Source organism: Coniophora puteana (assembly GCF_000271625.1).
Source record: "Coniophora puteana RWD-64-598 SS2 unplaced genomic scaffold CONPUscaffold_3, whole genome shotgun sequence".
Taxonomy (NCBI): domain Eukaryota; kingdom Fungi; phylum Basidiomycota; class Agaricomycetes; order Boletales; family Coniophoraceae; genus Coniophora; species Coniophora puteana.
In genome coordinates, this window is record NW_006913055.1 from 169,094 (window position 1) to 183,026 (window position 13,933).

A 13,933-nucleotide genomic window follows, 5' to 3' on the forward strand; every position below is an offset into this window, starting at 1 on the left:
CCAATGTGGCCGGAAAATGGTGCTGGAGGCCTGTGTAATTAGCCCGACACATCCCACTGAGGACCGACAAATTGATGGTGAGCACGCACCAATGTGGCCGGACAATGGTGCTGGGGGCCTGTGTAACCAGCCCGACACGTCCGACTGAGGCCGACGAAATGATGGTGAGCACGCATCAATGTGGCCGGAGGCAGTGCTGGGGCCCTGTGTAACCAGCCCGACACACCCCACTAATGCCGGCAGAATAACAGCAGGCCAGCCGCCTCGACAGGCACCAGCTACAGTGGTGAAATCTCTGTGCTGGGGCAGCAGCGGCCGCATGCCGCTGGCCCGACATCTTCGGGCAAAATGACATGCCGCTGGCTCGAGGTCTTCGGGCTTAGGTACCTGCACTATGTGGGCACCCGTACTCGACTCTTTCTCTTTGCTTACCGGAGAGCCCCAGTGCTGTTCCTGCGATCCCGACGGTACATGCGCAATGAGGTCGGCTGGATGTCTTGCGGCTGCATCCCCATGGTGGCCCTACATGTAATCGTTAATAGCTGTGCGTGCCACTGATGACCCTACGACTCACCTCGGGGCTCGTTTGTGTCAATGTCTGATGCAAACCGGCTACGAGGTATTCATGGGGGGAAGATGTCTGGCTAGGCTCGAGGAGACGACCATCGAATGGCTGCTCTTGCGGAGGCTCCGACTGTGCGGCACCAGGAGAGTTCTGCGCGACTGTGGATGGACTACCGCACAAGGAGAAGGCACTGGCGACCTCCTGGTGAAGACGGTTCAGTTCGGCTGGGCTAAGGAAGGCCCCGGGATTTTCTGTGTCCAATAGCGCGAGAGCGTATGCAGGATTGAAAGCAAGGTTGGGCGGATTGAGGATGTTGAAATGGTGCTCTTCAGGTAGCTTGTTTGCGGCAACGAATTGGGTAGGAGTATCATCGACAACATCAGGGGAATACACGTGTGACAGCTGCTTGTTGGTTGAATGAGTTGTCTCGGACTTGTCTATTGTCTTCATGGGGGGATTTGTTCTGAGGGGGTTCAAAAATGATGGCGTGACATTCGGGCAGAGTCGTCGACTGCTGGGCGATGATGGGAACAGAGGCGGGGTGAGTGTCAAACTCGTGGCATTCTTCTTTGTCGACGATGGAGGTCATTATGGTATAGTAACCCCAGGAAAAAGGAAAACTGGAGTGGCACGGGGGTATGGTGTGGTGACGATGTTGAGTCTATGCTCAAGCTCAAGTTGAACTTCGGGGTTGAATAGACGCGTGTCGTGCACGCGTCGTGCTGTCACGACGTTTGTCTCCGACAGTTTTGGTCTAGGCCGTTCGGCTATTGTGTTAAAATCTAACGCTTGGTTCACATTATTTTAGGAATGATCCCCGTACAAAAAGGTTGGTGTGGGCGCTACCATAGCAAGTATTCCATAATTGTAGACCAGCAGAGGTACTTGCTACAACAAGTCCGTAGCTTGGTTCGTACTCCAACACCAGTTTTCAGCCCATTTTACTTCATCTGTAGCGCAATCTCCATTGCTTCAGGCAAACTGTCAATTGGGCCCTGCTTCTTTGTCTCAGTAGGCTCCCAGCCGAGCGCGTAAAGACGGTCGGGGCGAACGATTTGGTTCCCCGCGTAAGCCCACCACCAAACTGAAACAATATTCATCAGACAAAACTCCATAATGCGACGGCATTGACACTCACGGCTGTCCTTGGGACCGGTGACTGCCTCGGGCCAGGGGCGGCATCCGGCTTCCTTGATGAGCCCCTTGTTGTAGAGACACTATTCAAGTGACATCATGTGGTAAGTGCACATATACAACTCGGTTGGTTCAGCCGACGCACATCTCCGATAACTTTGGCCCACGCCCTCTGCTCGGTCCCCGATACACCGACAAAATCTACGTGCGGCCTTTTTCAGGCGCATTGCACACATAATTTTCCAACATTTACTCACAGTTACTGTCTTTACCACCTTGCACTTTGCCGTCTAACGCAGCCCTCAGTACGATCAGCAAGGCTGTAACCACATCGTGAACGTGGATGTGGCTGAGAGCATTGGCACCTTCTCCAAATGTACCAGAGTAGCCTGCCGCCTTGGACCTCTCGATCCAGTCTCGTACCCAGAATGTGGTAAACTGGATTCCTGAGAAGCGATGAGCACAATCATAGTCACGACATAAACTTTCCTTACCAGCCCCGATGCCATATATCTGAATATAGTGACAGAAGGGTTAGGGTGCTTTCTTGTGCGATAATGCATTGAGACCACGCACCAGAGCGGGGTTCAAGACAAACGTACAGATTGGATGCTCGCTGCGCATACTAGCTTCTGCGATCTACGAGAAATATAAGGTAGAGTAAGCATTCAGATGCACATGTCTTCAGGATTTCCCTTACCGGAACTTCACAGTCCATGTGAACAGCGTCGTGCGGAAGCCTATCGAGAAGGAACGTGAGATAACCGTTTTCCTGACTTCACATATGCGCCTACGCACTTGGCATGGACGTCTAGATTATTGTCAGTCCATTCAGTGGGCTCCTCCACGAAGTCCCCATTGCATCGGTCGGAGATAATACTGACACCGGAGACATGGACGTAGATTGGCGCAGGCGCACCCGCGTTGACCTCCGCCCGTGTGGTCAGGCCCGCGAGGATGGCTGAGGGAAATTGGATCACGTCCGTGTTTGCTCTCGGGCCAGAACAAGACAGATCGCACTCACCTTTAACGCTAGGCGGATGGAGCGAGTCGCATGTGTTGATCACAACATCCGCTCGCTCGGACGTCTTCTGTATGGTCTCCACGTCATCTGCTGTGCCTTCTACGATTTCAATGTCGGAGTACAGCCGCGTAAGTGCGGACTCGCGGTGGGGCGTCACATTCCGAACGAGGGCGACAATGTGATGGCTGTGGGGCCGCGGAAGATAGTCGTTGAGGATGAGCAGGGCCTCTGAGCCGACGTAGCCTGTCGCTCCGAGCCAGAAGATAGTGGGTTTTGCCATAGCAGTAACGTTAAGGGGTGGAAGATCGTATATTGAGAACTAGCTTGAAGTACTGGTTAATTGAGTGCGCTTCGTACTGCTGTAGGACGTCTTATATGCTATACTTAATACGGTTCACGTAAATGCATAATCCGCCAAACAGCACGACAAGAATGGGTCGGGTAAGGTAGAAGACTATGTCATAATATCACGTTCATCCGCCGCCTCTACGTAAGTGGCATCCATCATAAATGTGGCGCAACGCCAATGCTCGCATTGGAATATTATGATCGTCTACCCAGGGGAATATAAACTGGGATCGGTTTGTTCCAGGATCTGTGACGGTCATGAAAAGAAGACTGAACAAGAGGCTGCGTACTAAATTGCATAATGCTGCGAACACAAGTTAGCACTAGTGCTTACCACATTTTCTAGATTTCCTCACGAGCTCATTTGAAGCCATGATTAAATAGCATTTCCCACGGAATTCCGTAAGGCATGCTTGGCAAATCAAAAGTCGGAACTCCCAACATCGTCCCTGCCACTAGAATTAGGTTCAGAGTCTAACATCAAGGATGGAATATAGGTGTTTAGAAGAGCCGATTACTGAATAAGCTTGTCTCTCGTATGGTCGAATGTAAATCAGTTGTTGGGCGATATTTTGTTTCTTAGGGCCTGCGTCCGAGAAAACCGCCAAGTGCCCCAGACTTTGCCCGAACCTCGTCCGAGACCTCGACCTGGCAGTGTCAGGCAACGTCGAGGCTGAGAATGTCAATAAGGCCTCGCGGGATTGATGAGGCATATACTGCGGACTTAGCTTTAATTTGCAGGTTGATAGCCAAAATATGGCACCCTATTCGAGGGCGCATAGATGGACGTTTAACGTTTAACTCCGAATAGCACGGGCCATACTGCAAGCTGCCAGTGTCCATGTCTCTTGACAATCACAATACTTACCGTCATTACTCAACATTATCGTATTACCGTTTGGGAATCATGATTGATATTGCTCGGCTTTAATTACTGAGTAACTTAGAGTACTATAAGCGCTGAGGCTTTGTTTGCTATGATGCACCGCTCACAGGGACCGCCGGACACCCACGCCACACAAGACAGTCCACCGTCTCAATCTACATTCGTCGCTCTACCTTTTGATCTGCAGCCTACGAGATCTTCCTCACCCAAAGCATACCTCAAACTTAACCTACGTCAGTTGGCCTTGGATTAGGGCTAGCCGTAGTTTAGCCCATCTACCTATCTTGCTGCAACTCAACTCAAATCAACCAACCGCCTGACCCCGTTTGATCATCATGACGCCTTTGCGAACCCAAGCTGCTGCGCACCATGGCCGGCGCTTCTCCGTCAATTCACCGTAGTAGCCCTTCTCGCACATCGCCAGATGACCACCCTCTGACCAACCTAAGCATCCGGCTCTCGCACGCCCACTTCACGGCCAGACACACGTTCATTAGGCAACCGCGAGGCTAAGCATAACTCTCCTATGTCATAGTTGTACGTCATACCCAGGCTATACTATCCCTGCGCGAGGCACTTGCGGCCAATTGGAGAGCACTGCAGCACCCCGACCCTCGAAAGCGCAGAGAGCATGACGTGCACGCCACGGGCGCGGGCCATGCCCAATCCCCGATCTTTGCAAAACGCGGAGCTCGAGGCCAAGAATCCCCAAACTCCGACATTACTCTGTGTTATTGCAAACGTCGTCACGATCACCAGCACTTCGCCGCGACGTCATAGCTGCACACCGCCGCAGATCGCCGCGTTTGCCCCCTGGACCAAGGATCCAAGATAAGGTCAATGACGTCACGCTTCCGTGACTGTTCACACGCCAAATAGGCCAGCCCTCATTGGTCCTCCGCGCCGCAGTACGGGCCCGACAGTCCGAATACTTACCGCCCTTGCGCCCTCAATGCAACACGGCACCCTCAACGCAACGGGGTGTGTTTGCTCTTTTGTTCACGCTACAGTTTCTTTTGGCCTGGTGAAACACATCTATATAAGCCTACAGGTCAATATATGTGCAACTTTCTAAGAAAAAGGTCAGGGAGGGCGCATTCAACGCATGTTGCATTGAGGGTGCCGTGTTGCATGGGAGATGCAAGGGCGGTATCGATATCGCACTCAGCAAAACAACAGTACAATAGTAAAAGCGTCATGATCAAGGGAATCGTAACGTTTGTACCTAGCTAGAAGGCTTTATCTAGAGCAAACCGTAAGAATGTAAACAGACACTATCGCTACAGCACTATCAATCGCATGTAATAGGTAACGGATAACAGAAAGGCATTATAACGTTCGTCGCCTCTTTCGGGCGCTCGCTGCTTTTTTGGAATCGAGAGAAGTTGGAATCGAGGAAAGTTGGGGTGGGTAAGTAAAAATGTACAGAGATGAAACGATAGCGAGGAGAGGGACAAAGAACTGAGACAGGAAACAGAAAGAGTAACGAAACGGATAGTACATTGTATGCATGGGATAGATCGTTCAAGTCGCGTCGTATAGTAGCATAGTCTGGTCCGCGTTATATTCAGATTCGGAACACGCGCGCAAAACCACCAACAACTGCAATGTCTGCATAACCAAACGCAACGCAATATCGAATCATGAAATCAGTCATCACACAGCAAGTCAAGGATTAAAAAGAACGATGCGCACGGTAGTGTATATTTGACAAAATGCAAAGCACACAATTGCGATATGAGCGAGCAAAGACAGCGAAAAGCGAAAAACCCCCAACATTATCATCAAACCGAAAACGTCCCCACCCACCAAAAAAAAACCACGCATTCTTCACGCCTGCAGCCCTCCAACACTCTGCGCCTCGCTCCCCCGCCTCGCCCGTTCAGGCAGCGCAGCAATCGGCCGGCTGCTCAGCGGAGGCAACCCTCCACCACCGCCTCCGCCCTGACCCTGCAAATCAGGCCCAGCGAGCCTCGCATTCGGCACACTGCCCACAGGCATCTCGCCCTCGAGCTCGTGCTCGCTAATGCCCCCATCGAGCATCGCACGCTTGCTGTTCACAGGAACCAGCGTCTGACTCGCCAGGCGCTTGAACGCCGGCCGCGTCATATCGTCGCTCCCGCCACTGCCCGACGCGCTGCCGCCCGATCCCGACCCACCTGACCCGCCGCCATCCGACGAGCCGACGCTCGACTCGCGCGAGACCTCCGAAATGCCGTTATTGTTGTGGCCAGACCCAAAGTGGTGGTGCAGCATCGAGCTGCTGTGGTGCGGGTACGACTGCGACATCTGCACCTGCGGCGGCGCCGCGAACGTGTGGATGCTCGGGATCTGCATCCCGTTGGCGCCGCCCCCGCCACCCATCTTCATCAATCCCGGGCCTGGTCCTGGTCCATGCCCGTTGAGATGCGCGACGCCGTTCAGGCTCGTACCCTGCCCAAACGCATGCGCGAGCGACGACGTCGACGAGCTGCTCGACGGCCGGCTGTAGTCGTACCCCATCTGCTGTTGCTGCGCCGCGAGGGCCGCATGGTTGGGCGGAGACATTGACATGCTCCCGCCCGCGTGGATCCCGATCCCATTGAATCCGTTCTCGCCCGGAATCGGCGGCGATGCGCTCGACGCGGCCCGCCCGCCCGTCGTGTTGCGCTTGCGCGGGACGAGGTTCAGCTTGAGCGCGGCATTGCGCGCGTTAACGGCCGCCTCGTAGCTACGCAGGTCTTCGGGGTTGCCATGCAGCGTCGTGCGCATCCCGCTTGTCTCCTGCTGCCCCTGGCCACCACCGCCGATATTCGGCAGCCGCTCGACCGTAGGCGTCTTCACCGACGGAAGCGACGACACACGCACACGCCGCCGCCCTCCGCCACCGGGCGTCAGCGGCACCATGTCGACCGCCGCATGCGGCCCAGAGAGCGGTGTACGCATGTACGCCTTCCAGAAGTCGCGCAGCTCGCGCGTCTCTGCGTCGCGGTTAGCGCCTGGTGTTGGAAGTGGGATCTGCGAGTTGGACAAACCGCCTCGTTCGCCTAGCCGCGCGACGCCCTGGCCCTGCTGCGATGGGGGCTTGGGCGGCATCGGCGTCGCGTTTGGCGAGTGCGGCCGGTTGATCATTGCTGCGTTCGAGAAGAACGGCGCGCCATCTGTTGAGAGCCCCGCGAGGACGTTCGGGTCGTCAATAGACATGAGTCCAAATGCCGAAAAAAACCCGCCTTCACCGAGTCGGCTGCTGTTGTGATTGTCGCCCATAGATTGCTGCTGTCCCTGCTGGTCGAAGCCACCGCCATGCTGCGACGGCGGACGCCGCTCGTCGCCGATAGCCATCCGCTCTAGTCGCTGTTGTTGTTGCGCGTAGTCATCTGCACCATGCTGGTACATGTCGCTCGTCAGAGGGAGGTTGATGTTCGACGACGTCGCGCTCGAAGGAAGAGAATGCGAGTGTGTGCTGCTCGTATCGCTGAAATCAAACGACGGCCTCCGTGCACGATACGCTGAGCCAACGCTGCCACCACCATCCTGGAACTGGAAGTGATCCTGGCCATCGAACTGTTGAAATCGCCCTGAGCCATCGTGGCCCATCTGCCCATCATCCCAGTTGAACCAGTTGGTCGACATCGCTGGTTGACTCATGTTCGCGCTCGGATTCGAGTACAGCCCCGAAGCACCGACACCTGGCTGGCCAAGCATCGAGCTGCCCGCACGACGGAGGAGCTCCGCCTGGGCCCGGTACTTGACCGCCATATCGGCATCGGATGCCATCGACAGAGGAAGATGGGAGAGATCCGACTGCGGCTGCGAGTACACGTTATTGAAGCCATATGGTGCTTGGAAGAGGTCGTTGCCGTTTACACCAGGCACACCGACCGGCGGTGGCGCGAGCATGAACTCGTCGAGGTTCGAGGACAGGCGAGCGCCGGGAAGAAGACCGGACGAGGAGGCGGGCCGTGCGGCGTGGTGGCCTGGTCCGCTTGGGGCTGTTTGCCGATGGAACTTGACGTACGTGCAACGGGACTTTCGTTGTACGCATTTTGCTGATGTCGTTTATCGATGGTGGCCAAAATTTGACACGCAGGATCGAGGGAGCCAGAATGGAGGGACGGCGAAGGACGAAGAGGAGGAAACACAAATTCACATGAGAACGGGAACCACGAAGGCGTACGATAAGACAAAAGACTCACAGCATGGGTTGCATCCATCGCAGGGGAGACTGGTCTGGACGCACTGGTCGCAGGCCTGTTTTGAGGTAGTAGCGCGGGAGAGGGACGCGGAGCCCTTGCGGCGGGCGTTGCTCGCGTTGGGGGTCGGCTTCTCATTTGCATGGCACTTGTTGACGTGCCGCGACAGGAGGTCGCTGTTAGGGTGAGGTCAGCTCACGTTCGCCACGTTCCATCAAGGTAAACGCAAAGGTAAAAATGAATTCATGCTCCGAAAAGAAAGAAAGACTTGGGATGTGGGTAGGGAGTGGAGTGTGGACAAGTGGGAAGTGGGGAGATGTTGACAGGGACTGACCTTCTGGCAAACTGGTCGCCGCAATACTGGCACTTGTAAGGGCGATCGCCCGTGTCTGTTTGGGAGAGAGCGGGGTAAGTGGAGGCTGTCTAGCGTCGAGGAGAGCGAAGGAGGGGAAGCCAAAGGGGCAGAGGGGCTGGTGGCTCCGCTCCCGCTTCCTCGGCTTGTGGAGCCTGGTTCATGGGTGGGGAAATGGAGTTGGACGTACGGGATCGCATATGTCGAGCTACATGTTGTGGACGAGTAAAGGTTGCCTGACATACGGGACATTTGTGGTCGCCGCCCATGGTATGTTGGATTGAAAGTGGGCGTCGGTGGTTGAGCTGGGTTGAGTTGTCGGTCGAGGACAGAGGTGTGATTCGAGATAATTCTCAAGCGGAGGAGAATGATGACACAACAACGTTGCATATATTTATCATCCCAAATCCAGGACTCACACCCCAAAATCTACAGATCCCGCTAGATGCCGATCTGTGATGTCATTCTCCCTCTCCCTCCACACACTTTGCTGCTCGACATACACCGTATTTCTCTTATCCTACACCTCTTTCCTCGCAGAAAAACACACGAAAAACGAGCGACTTGCACCTCTGTCCCGCGCAGAACAAAAGATGAGACCGAGACACGAACGACTGCGGAATTGGACGTACGTCGTCAAGACAATGACAGATGACATAGTGTGTTGACGCCTATTTGCGTGCTATTGTGGCAGCGATCAAACCGCTTTTGGCACGGAAGACAGGCAGCGCGGTTTGGAAGGAATGCAGGCAGGCAAACGCAAGGCCAGAACGAAAGACCCAATGACGTCAGCTGTGTATGCCAGGCCCGCCAATCCCAGCACTCACCTCGGCGCCGTCAGAGGGACAAACACCTCCGCCTGGGCTCTGTGTCAAAACATACGTCAGTGTCCACTCGCTGCAAATTTTAGAGTTGATGACGGCCTATGACGGCGCCTTGAAGCTTGATCCCAGATCCCCCCCATTTCACTCTCTCCCGCGCGCTTAGCCTCCGAATAGTCACCGGCATCCGGCGAAGCAACAGACAAGCGCTGTTGGCTTATCTGCCAGTCACCGCATCCAACCTCCCAATGTGCTGGACGATTCACAACCCCGTTTCACCCAACGCAACACGACACGCAAGCGCCATTGCCCGCACTCGGCCACTGCAGAGCCATCATCAAATCTCTGCAACTCGCAACAGCAACAACAACAACAACAACAACGTCCATCTGCGAATCTGCGCGTGGCTCGCACAATCCGCAGCACTTCCCGATGCGACCTAAAACCTTTTCCCTTCCCGACCTCCCATACCCGGTGTTCAATTATCCGCGCGGCACGGGACGTCCCCTCGTGACAATGACATGCCCGCCCGAGCCTGACACCTGCCATCCCCGCCCAGCAGCGAAACGGAACCGCAAGTCCCGGTTCGCAGACATGGCAGCAACGCGAGACTGTGCCCATCCAACAGCGACCCCAGCCGCTGAGCCCGGCACTATCCATCGTGCGTGAACCAGCTCGAAACGCCGATGAGAAAAAGATCGACGCCTCCGCAGCAGCAGACGCAGCCGGCGTATCTGCATGTGCATATCCGGCGAGCTTCCATCTCCCGTCGTGAACGCGACACAGGCGACAACGGCCGTCCACGGTCCTCTGCAGACGCAAACGCCGGGGACGAGATGCAGACGGATGATCGGGACAGGACACGACAATGACAGCACGTCTGTCCCCCTGATCACAGTGATCGCCCGCTTCACTCTCACTTGATGTGATGTGACAGATGGGCTAGCCAGGCTAAGAAAGAAGCCACTTCCTCCGTCCGCAGCACCCAGCCAGCACACCGCGGGACGACAAGGGTGGCCTCGTTTCGCGCGTCGTCCGATATCGGCGAGGCCAAAACGAGGCTCAAGTAACGACGCCTCGAGTCGAGAGAACGAAAGAAGCGCAAAAGAAGCCAGGGAGGAAGCCGCAGCACCAACAAAGGAAGAAAGGAAGCCCAAGAAGCACATCGCGCGAGAACTTCGCCACTCGAGACGAAAAGAGACAGGATAGGAAAGATCAACAAAGGAAAGGACTCACAGTGTCAGATTGTCCACGCCCAGATAACGCATGTCGACGGGGACGTAGTGCTTGTTGGGCAGCTTGTACGACACGCTCTGCACGCCCGCGTTCTCCGCAATCACGCGCTGCCCCATCTTGTACAGCGTCGCCTGTGACACCCACCGATTAAGTGAAAGTTCATCCGTTCATGACATAGATATTCGAGCCGGGCGCCGAGATGGGGAGCGGCGATTAGTTTATGCAGCGTGCATCAGAAGAGCGTGAAAGATGGACAACAAGTCGTGCATCAGAAAGGCGTTTTTAACAGTGACAGAAGTGCGAAGAGAGTGAAAAAGTGCCGGATAAGCGCAGCCTGCTTAAATGAGGCATGCGATTGCGCCTTTGGGAGGTGCGATAACGAAGAGCGGTCATTGGCCAGCGGTAGCCGCTAGACGGAGGCGCACATCATAGAGCGGGGGGCGGGAAAGCAGATCGAGCAGAGACGGCGACGCACCTGCACACTCGCGCTCTCGTCCTTTGCAAAGATATCTAGCGTCGCCGTCCGAGCGCGCTCAGAGACCTTATCTGCGTCCCAGACCCCACCTTTATCGCCTTCTGCGAGCTCCTTGGGCACATCGAACGCGAGATTCTTGTCGTCTGCAGGTGCAGCCAGCGAGATGGGGGCGAATGTGTACGAGAGGTCGACGGATGTCGAGAAGATGCGGTCGTCCACCTCCGTGAGCGTCGTGTATTCGTCCCGGACGAAGCCCGTGAAAGCCGAGCCCGTAGATTTGAGGACTGCACGATAGACAATTGCGAGCAGAAAATATATGTATGGGTGTTAGTCGCTGTGAAGTAAATAAACGCAGGGCATTGTGCAAGCGTACCGAGGAGATCGACCAGCCCGGCGCTCACACGCCCCACGAGCTTGTCCTTGCCTGCGGAGGCATCGACCTAGTCACCGAGAACGATAACGAGAGAGTCAAATCATCAGTCCGTCATAAAAACACGGGGGGACAGCGCATGAATGTATGTCCAGATAACCTAAGACACAACAAGAAACGGATAAGCAAAAGGGCAGGGCAAGAGGGAAAACGCCCTCTCCACCCCAAGGGCCGTGTATAAATGCAAACACGGGCGATCGACACCCCCCAAACAAAGGCCGGCGGCGTCCCAGAGACAAGCTTTGCATCGTGGGCAAGGCACGAAGCGGCCAGCCCCAGCCCCACACCAGCATCGCACCGCACGCAGCCAAAAAAACCACGGCGCCACACCCTCTGGGCCCCACCCCGCACGCGAACGCGGTGTTTGAGGGAGGGTTATCTAGGGTCAACGATCGGCAACGGTGCGATCTAGACTACACACTGACAAGAGAGGGTCCTCGTCCCACCGCGTCGGAAATGAGGAAAATGAGAGCCAGGAAAAGGGAGACTCGTAGGACCTCTCAAGATATCGAGACTAATATTTAGAACTCGGCAAAGCGGGGGGAGTCCGAGTGGCGGACGTGCGCGCGAGAATGCGATGGCTTCCGAGATGCCCAAGATCGGGGTGGCTCCACTCAGCCCCACAACACGAGAACGAGAAGCGCGGGTTCGCGCTTTCAATGGGCACCCCTCCGAGCGGAATCGGTTGGAGCGGAACAAAAACCAAATAGACGGGGGAAATTGCGCATGCGAGGCGTATGTGCGTGTGTAGGCGCATGCAATGGCAGTCTGTGAAGAAATAGACGCAGGAATCGACAGGCTTACCTCGACCTTGACAATCCGCTTCTCCCCGCCGTCCCGCCAGAACGCGTGCGGGTGCGGCGCCGTCTGCCCCTCGACCGTATCAGAGGCGATGGGGATGCGAGACCACCGGAGCTGTTCGACGTCCACGAACGCGCGATGGATGTGCGCGTACTTGGAGACGATGTGCGTGCCAAGGTGCAGCGCAAAGTGTTCAGGGTGGAGAATGTGCGGTGAGACCTTGGCGAGATCTAGTGGTAGGCAAGGGGGTGGACAGGAGATGGTTGTCGGTGAACGGTGTGGTAAAGGTGAGAGCAAGCAAGGGACGAGGAGGAGATGTGACCGCAGTGATCAAGGATAGGGGTCAGCAAGTTGTACGCGCTGATATTGCTTCAAACTCACAGTACGTGATGTTCTTCACTGCTCTATTCGTCAGCTTCTCTCCATTTCACCCCGAAACGCTACTAAACACGCACTGGAATCAGTAGCAACGACCACCGAATTGTCCGCCTGCGTATAGCTGCACCCCACACTCAGCACCCCGCATTGACAGCGCACGGCGATAAGAACGGCACCTGGACGCGATATCGCCCTCGAGCAGCACACACACGTTGTACTCGACGACGTGGTGGAACTTTCCATCCCTCACGACGCGTAGCACGCGCACGAGGTCCTTGCCGTACTGCGCAGACGCGAGCACACCCGGCTCAGAGGAGGTGACGGTCGCTGACGACATATCTGTATCTGTGCTGATCAGTTTCGTCGTCGTATGACACCCAGAGAAGGAGATGTGGACCACCTGTATAGTCTGGGGTTAAGCGTTGTGGTGGAGGTGGTTAGTAGGTGGTCAAGGACAAACGCGGTCGAGTCAGCCCGTAGTTGTATTTAATGTTGCGTGCCGGAGCGCGCGGGACGAGGCGGGACAACAGCACATTATATTTTAGGAGCATTCGGCCGTTTCGGCAGTGGACACGGAACTCTTTGGCCCCTGTTCAAGGCACGGCAGGACAGGCCGCTCAATACAAACAAGTGGCTTATCGGCGCAGGAACTCCCGAAGGTTGCCTTGGAATGCAAGATGTTAGATAACGGCAAAGGCATGCATGCTAGATTGGTGGGTTGGAGATAAGATAACGAGTTGTAATGACAGTAAGCTAGGCTCTGCAAGGTGCCGGTGAACACAGAGCATTTGGATCCGTATGACAGCGTCCACGGAATGTACTCGGTCTTGGTTACATAGATGCTTGAGCTTGCGACTACTAACATATAGCTAGTACAGTTTGCTCTCTTGGAGGCACAGGTCAACGGGACTCCGACGAACAGCTTGTTTAACTGTGTCTCAGCCTTTCCAACGTACACTGGTGGCGGGACCCGGTTGCCTGCATGGTCGATTGTTGCATAGAATGGATGGATACCTACCTTTGGTTTTTGACGCGGTTTGGCGGGCTCTTGTACCGCTGATGCCATGACCATGTCAGAACAACCCAAACGACGTAGACAAAGAAGTCAATATAATCAATGAACTTCCTCGTTTACGTGGCCTAGGTCAAATAACGGTGAAAAGTTGAGGTACACGTGCACAGAGGGCGGCGTAAATGTTCGAATAGTAATCCACGAGCGAGCGCGCCAGTGGAGGACCAACAGGAGGCGGGAAAGAGAAATGTCGAGAGCTTAAGAAAGGAGAACGCGCCAGTGAGCGCGCGCCTGTAAGC

At 55.4% G+C, this 13,933-nt stretch overlaps 4 protein-coding genes across 4 annotated transcripts; all 4 read right to left on the reverse strand.

Annotated features, from left to right (window-relative positions):
- Nucleotides 1-38: 38 nt before the first annotated feature.
- Nucleotides 39-1,015, reverse strand: CONPUDRAFT_150692 (uncharacterized protein; the record flags this gene model as incomplete). Its single annotated transcript, XM_007767385.1, has 3 exons — nt 39-56; nt 433-522; nt 575-1,015. 3 exons carry the CDS (start codon nt 1,013-1,015, stop codon nt 39-41), a joined length of 549 nt encoding a protein of 182 aa, XP_007765575.1.
- Nucleotides 1,016-1,506: 491 nt separating this feature from the next.
- CONPUDRAFT_49506 (NAD(P)-binding protein) lies at nt 1,507-3,003 on the reverse strand (the record flags this gene model as incomplete). The annotated part of the gene is made up of 8 exons (XM_007767055.1): nt 1,507-1,649; nt 1,704-1,782; nt 1,845-1,900; nt 1,957-2,145; nt 2,194-2,212; nt 2,276-2,338; nt 2,455-2,660; nt 2,724-3,003. The coding sequence occupies 8 exons, from the start codon at nt 3,001-3,003 to the stop codon at nt 1,507-1,509; spliced, it is 1,035 nt and encodes a 344-aa protein (XP_007765245.1).
- Nucleotides 3,004-5,787: 2,784 nt separating this feature from the next.
- On the reverse strand, nt 5,788-8,750 carry CONPUDRAFT_88151 (uncharacterized protein; the record flags this gene model as incomplete). The annotated part of the gene is made up of 4 exons (XM_007767386.1): nt 5,788-7,985; nt 8,133-8,305; nt 8,464-8,518; nt 8,672-8,750. The coding sequence occupies 4 exons, from the start codon at nt 8,748-8,750 to the stop codon at nt 5,788-5,790; spliced, it is 2,505 nt and encodes an 834-aa protein (XP_007765576.1).
- A 136-nt stretch (nt 8,751-8,886) lies between these two features.
- Nucleotides 8,887-13,131, reverse strand: CONPUDRAFT_118951 (uricase). Its single transcript, XM_007767387.1, has 11 exons — nt 13,023-13,131; nt 12,799-12,972; nt 12,700-12,743; nt 12,626-12,643; nt 12,248-12,474; nt 11,387-11,453; nt 11,014-11,297; nt 10,539-10,669; nt 9,309-9,347; nt 9,114-9,186; nt 8,887-9,053 (listed from the first exon to the last, which is right to left on the reverse strand). Exons 2-10 carry the CDS (start codon nt 12,957-12,959, stop codon nt 9,153-9,155), a joined length of 1,005 nt encoding a protein of 334 aa, XP_007765577.1. The 5' UTR covers nt 12,960-12,972; nt 13,023-13,131; the 3' UTR covers nt 8,887-9,053; nt 9,114-9,152.
- Between the last annotated feature and the right edge of the window lie 802 nt (nt 13,132-13,933).

What these genes read in the sequence shown, in the direction of transcription:
- CONPUDRAFT_118951 (XM_007767387.1), bottom strand. Translation starts at nt 12,959, where the DNA reads ATGTCGTCAGCGACCGTCACCTCCTCTGAGCCGGGTGTGCTCGCGTCT. An exon ending in AGCGGATTGTCAAGGTCGAG is followed by an intron (nt 11,454 to 12,247) that starts GTAAGCCTGTCG and finishes CTCGGTGACTAG; the next exon opens with GTCGATGCCTCCGCAGGCAA. An exon ending in GGCGTGGACAATCTGACACT is followed by an intron (nt 9,348 to 10,538) that starts GTGAGTCCTTTC and finishes GTTTTGACACAG; the next exon opens with AGCCCAGGCGGAGGTGTTTG.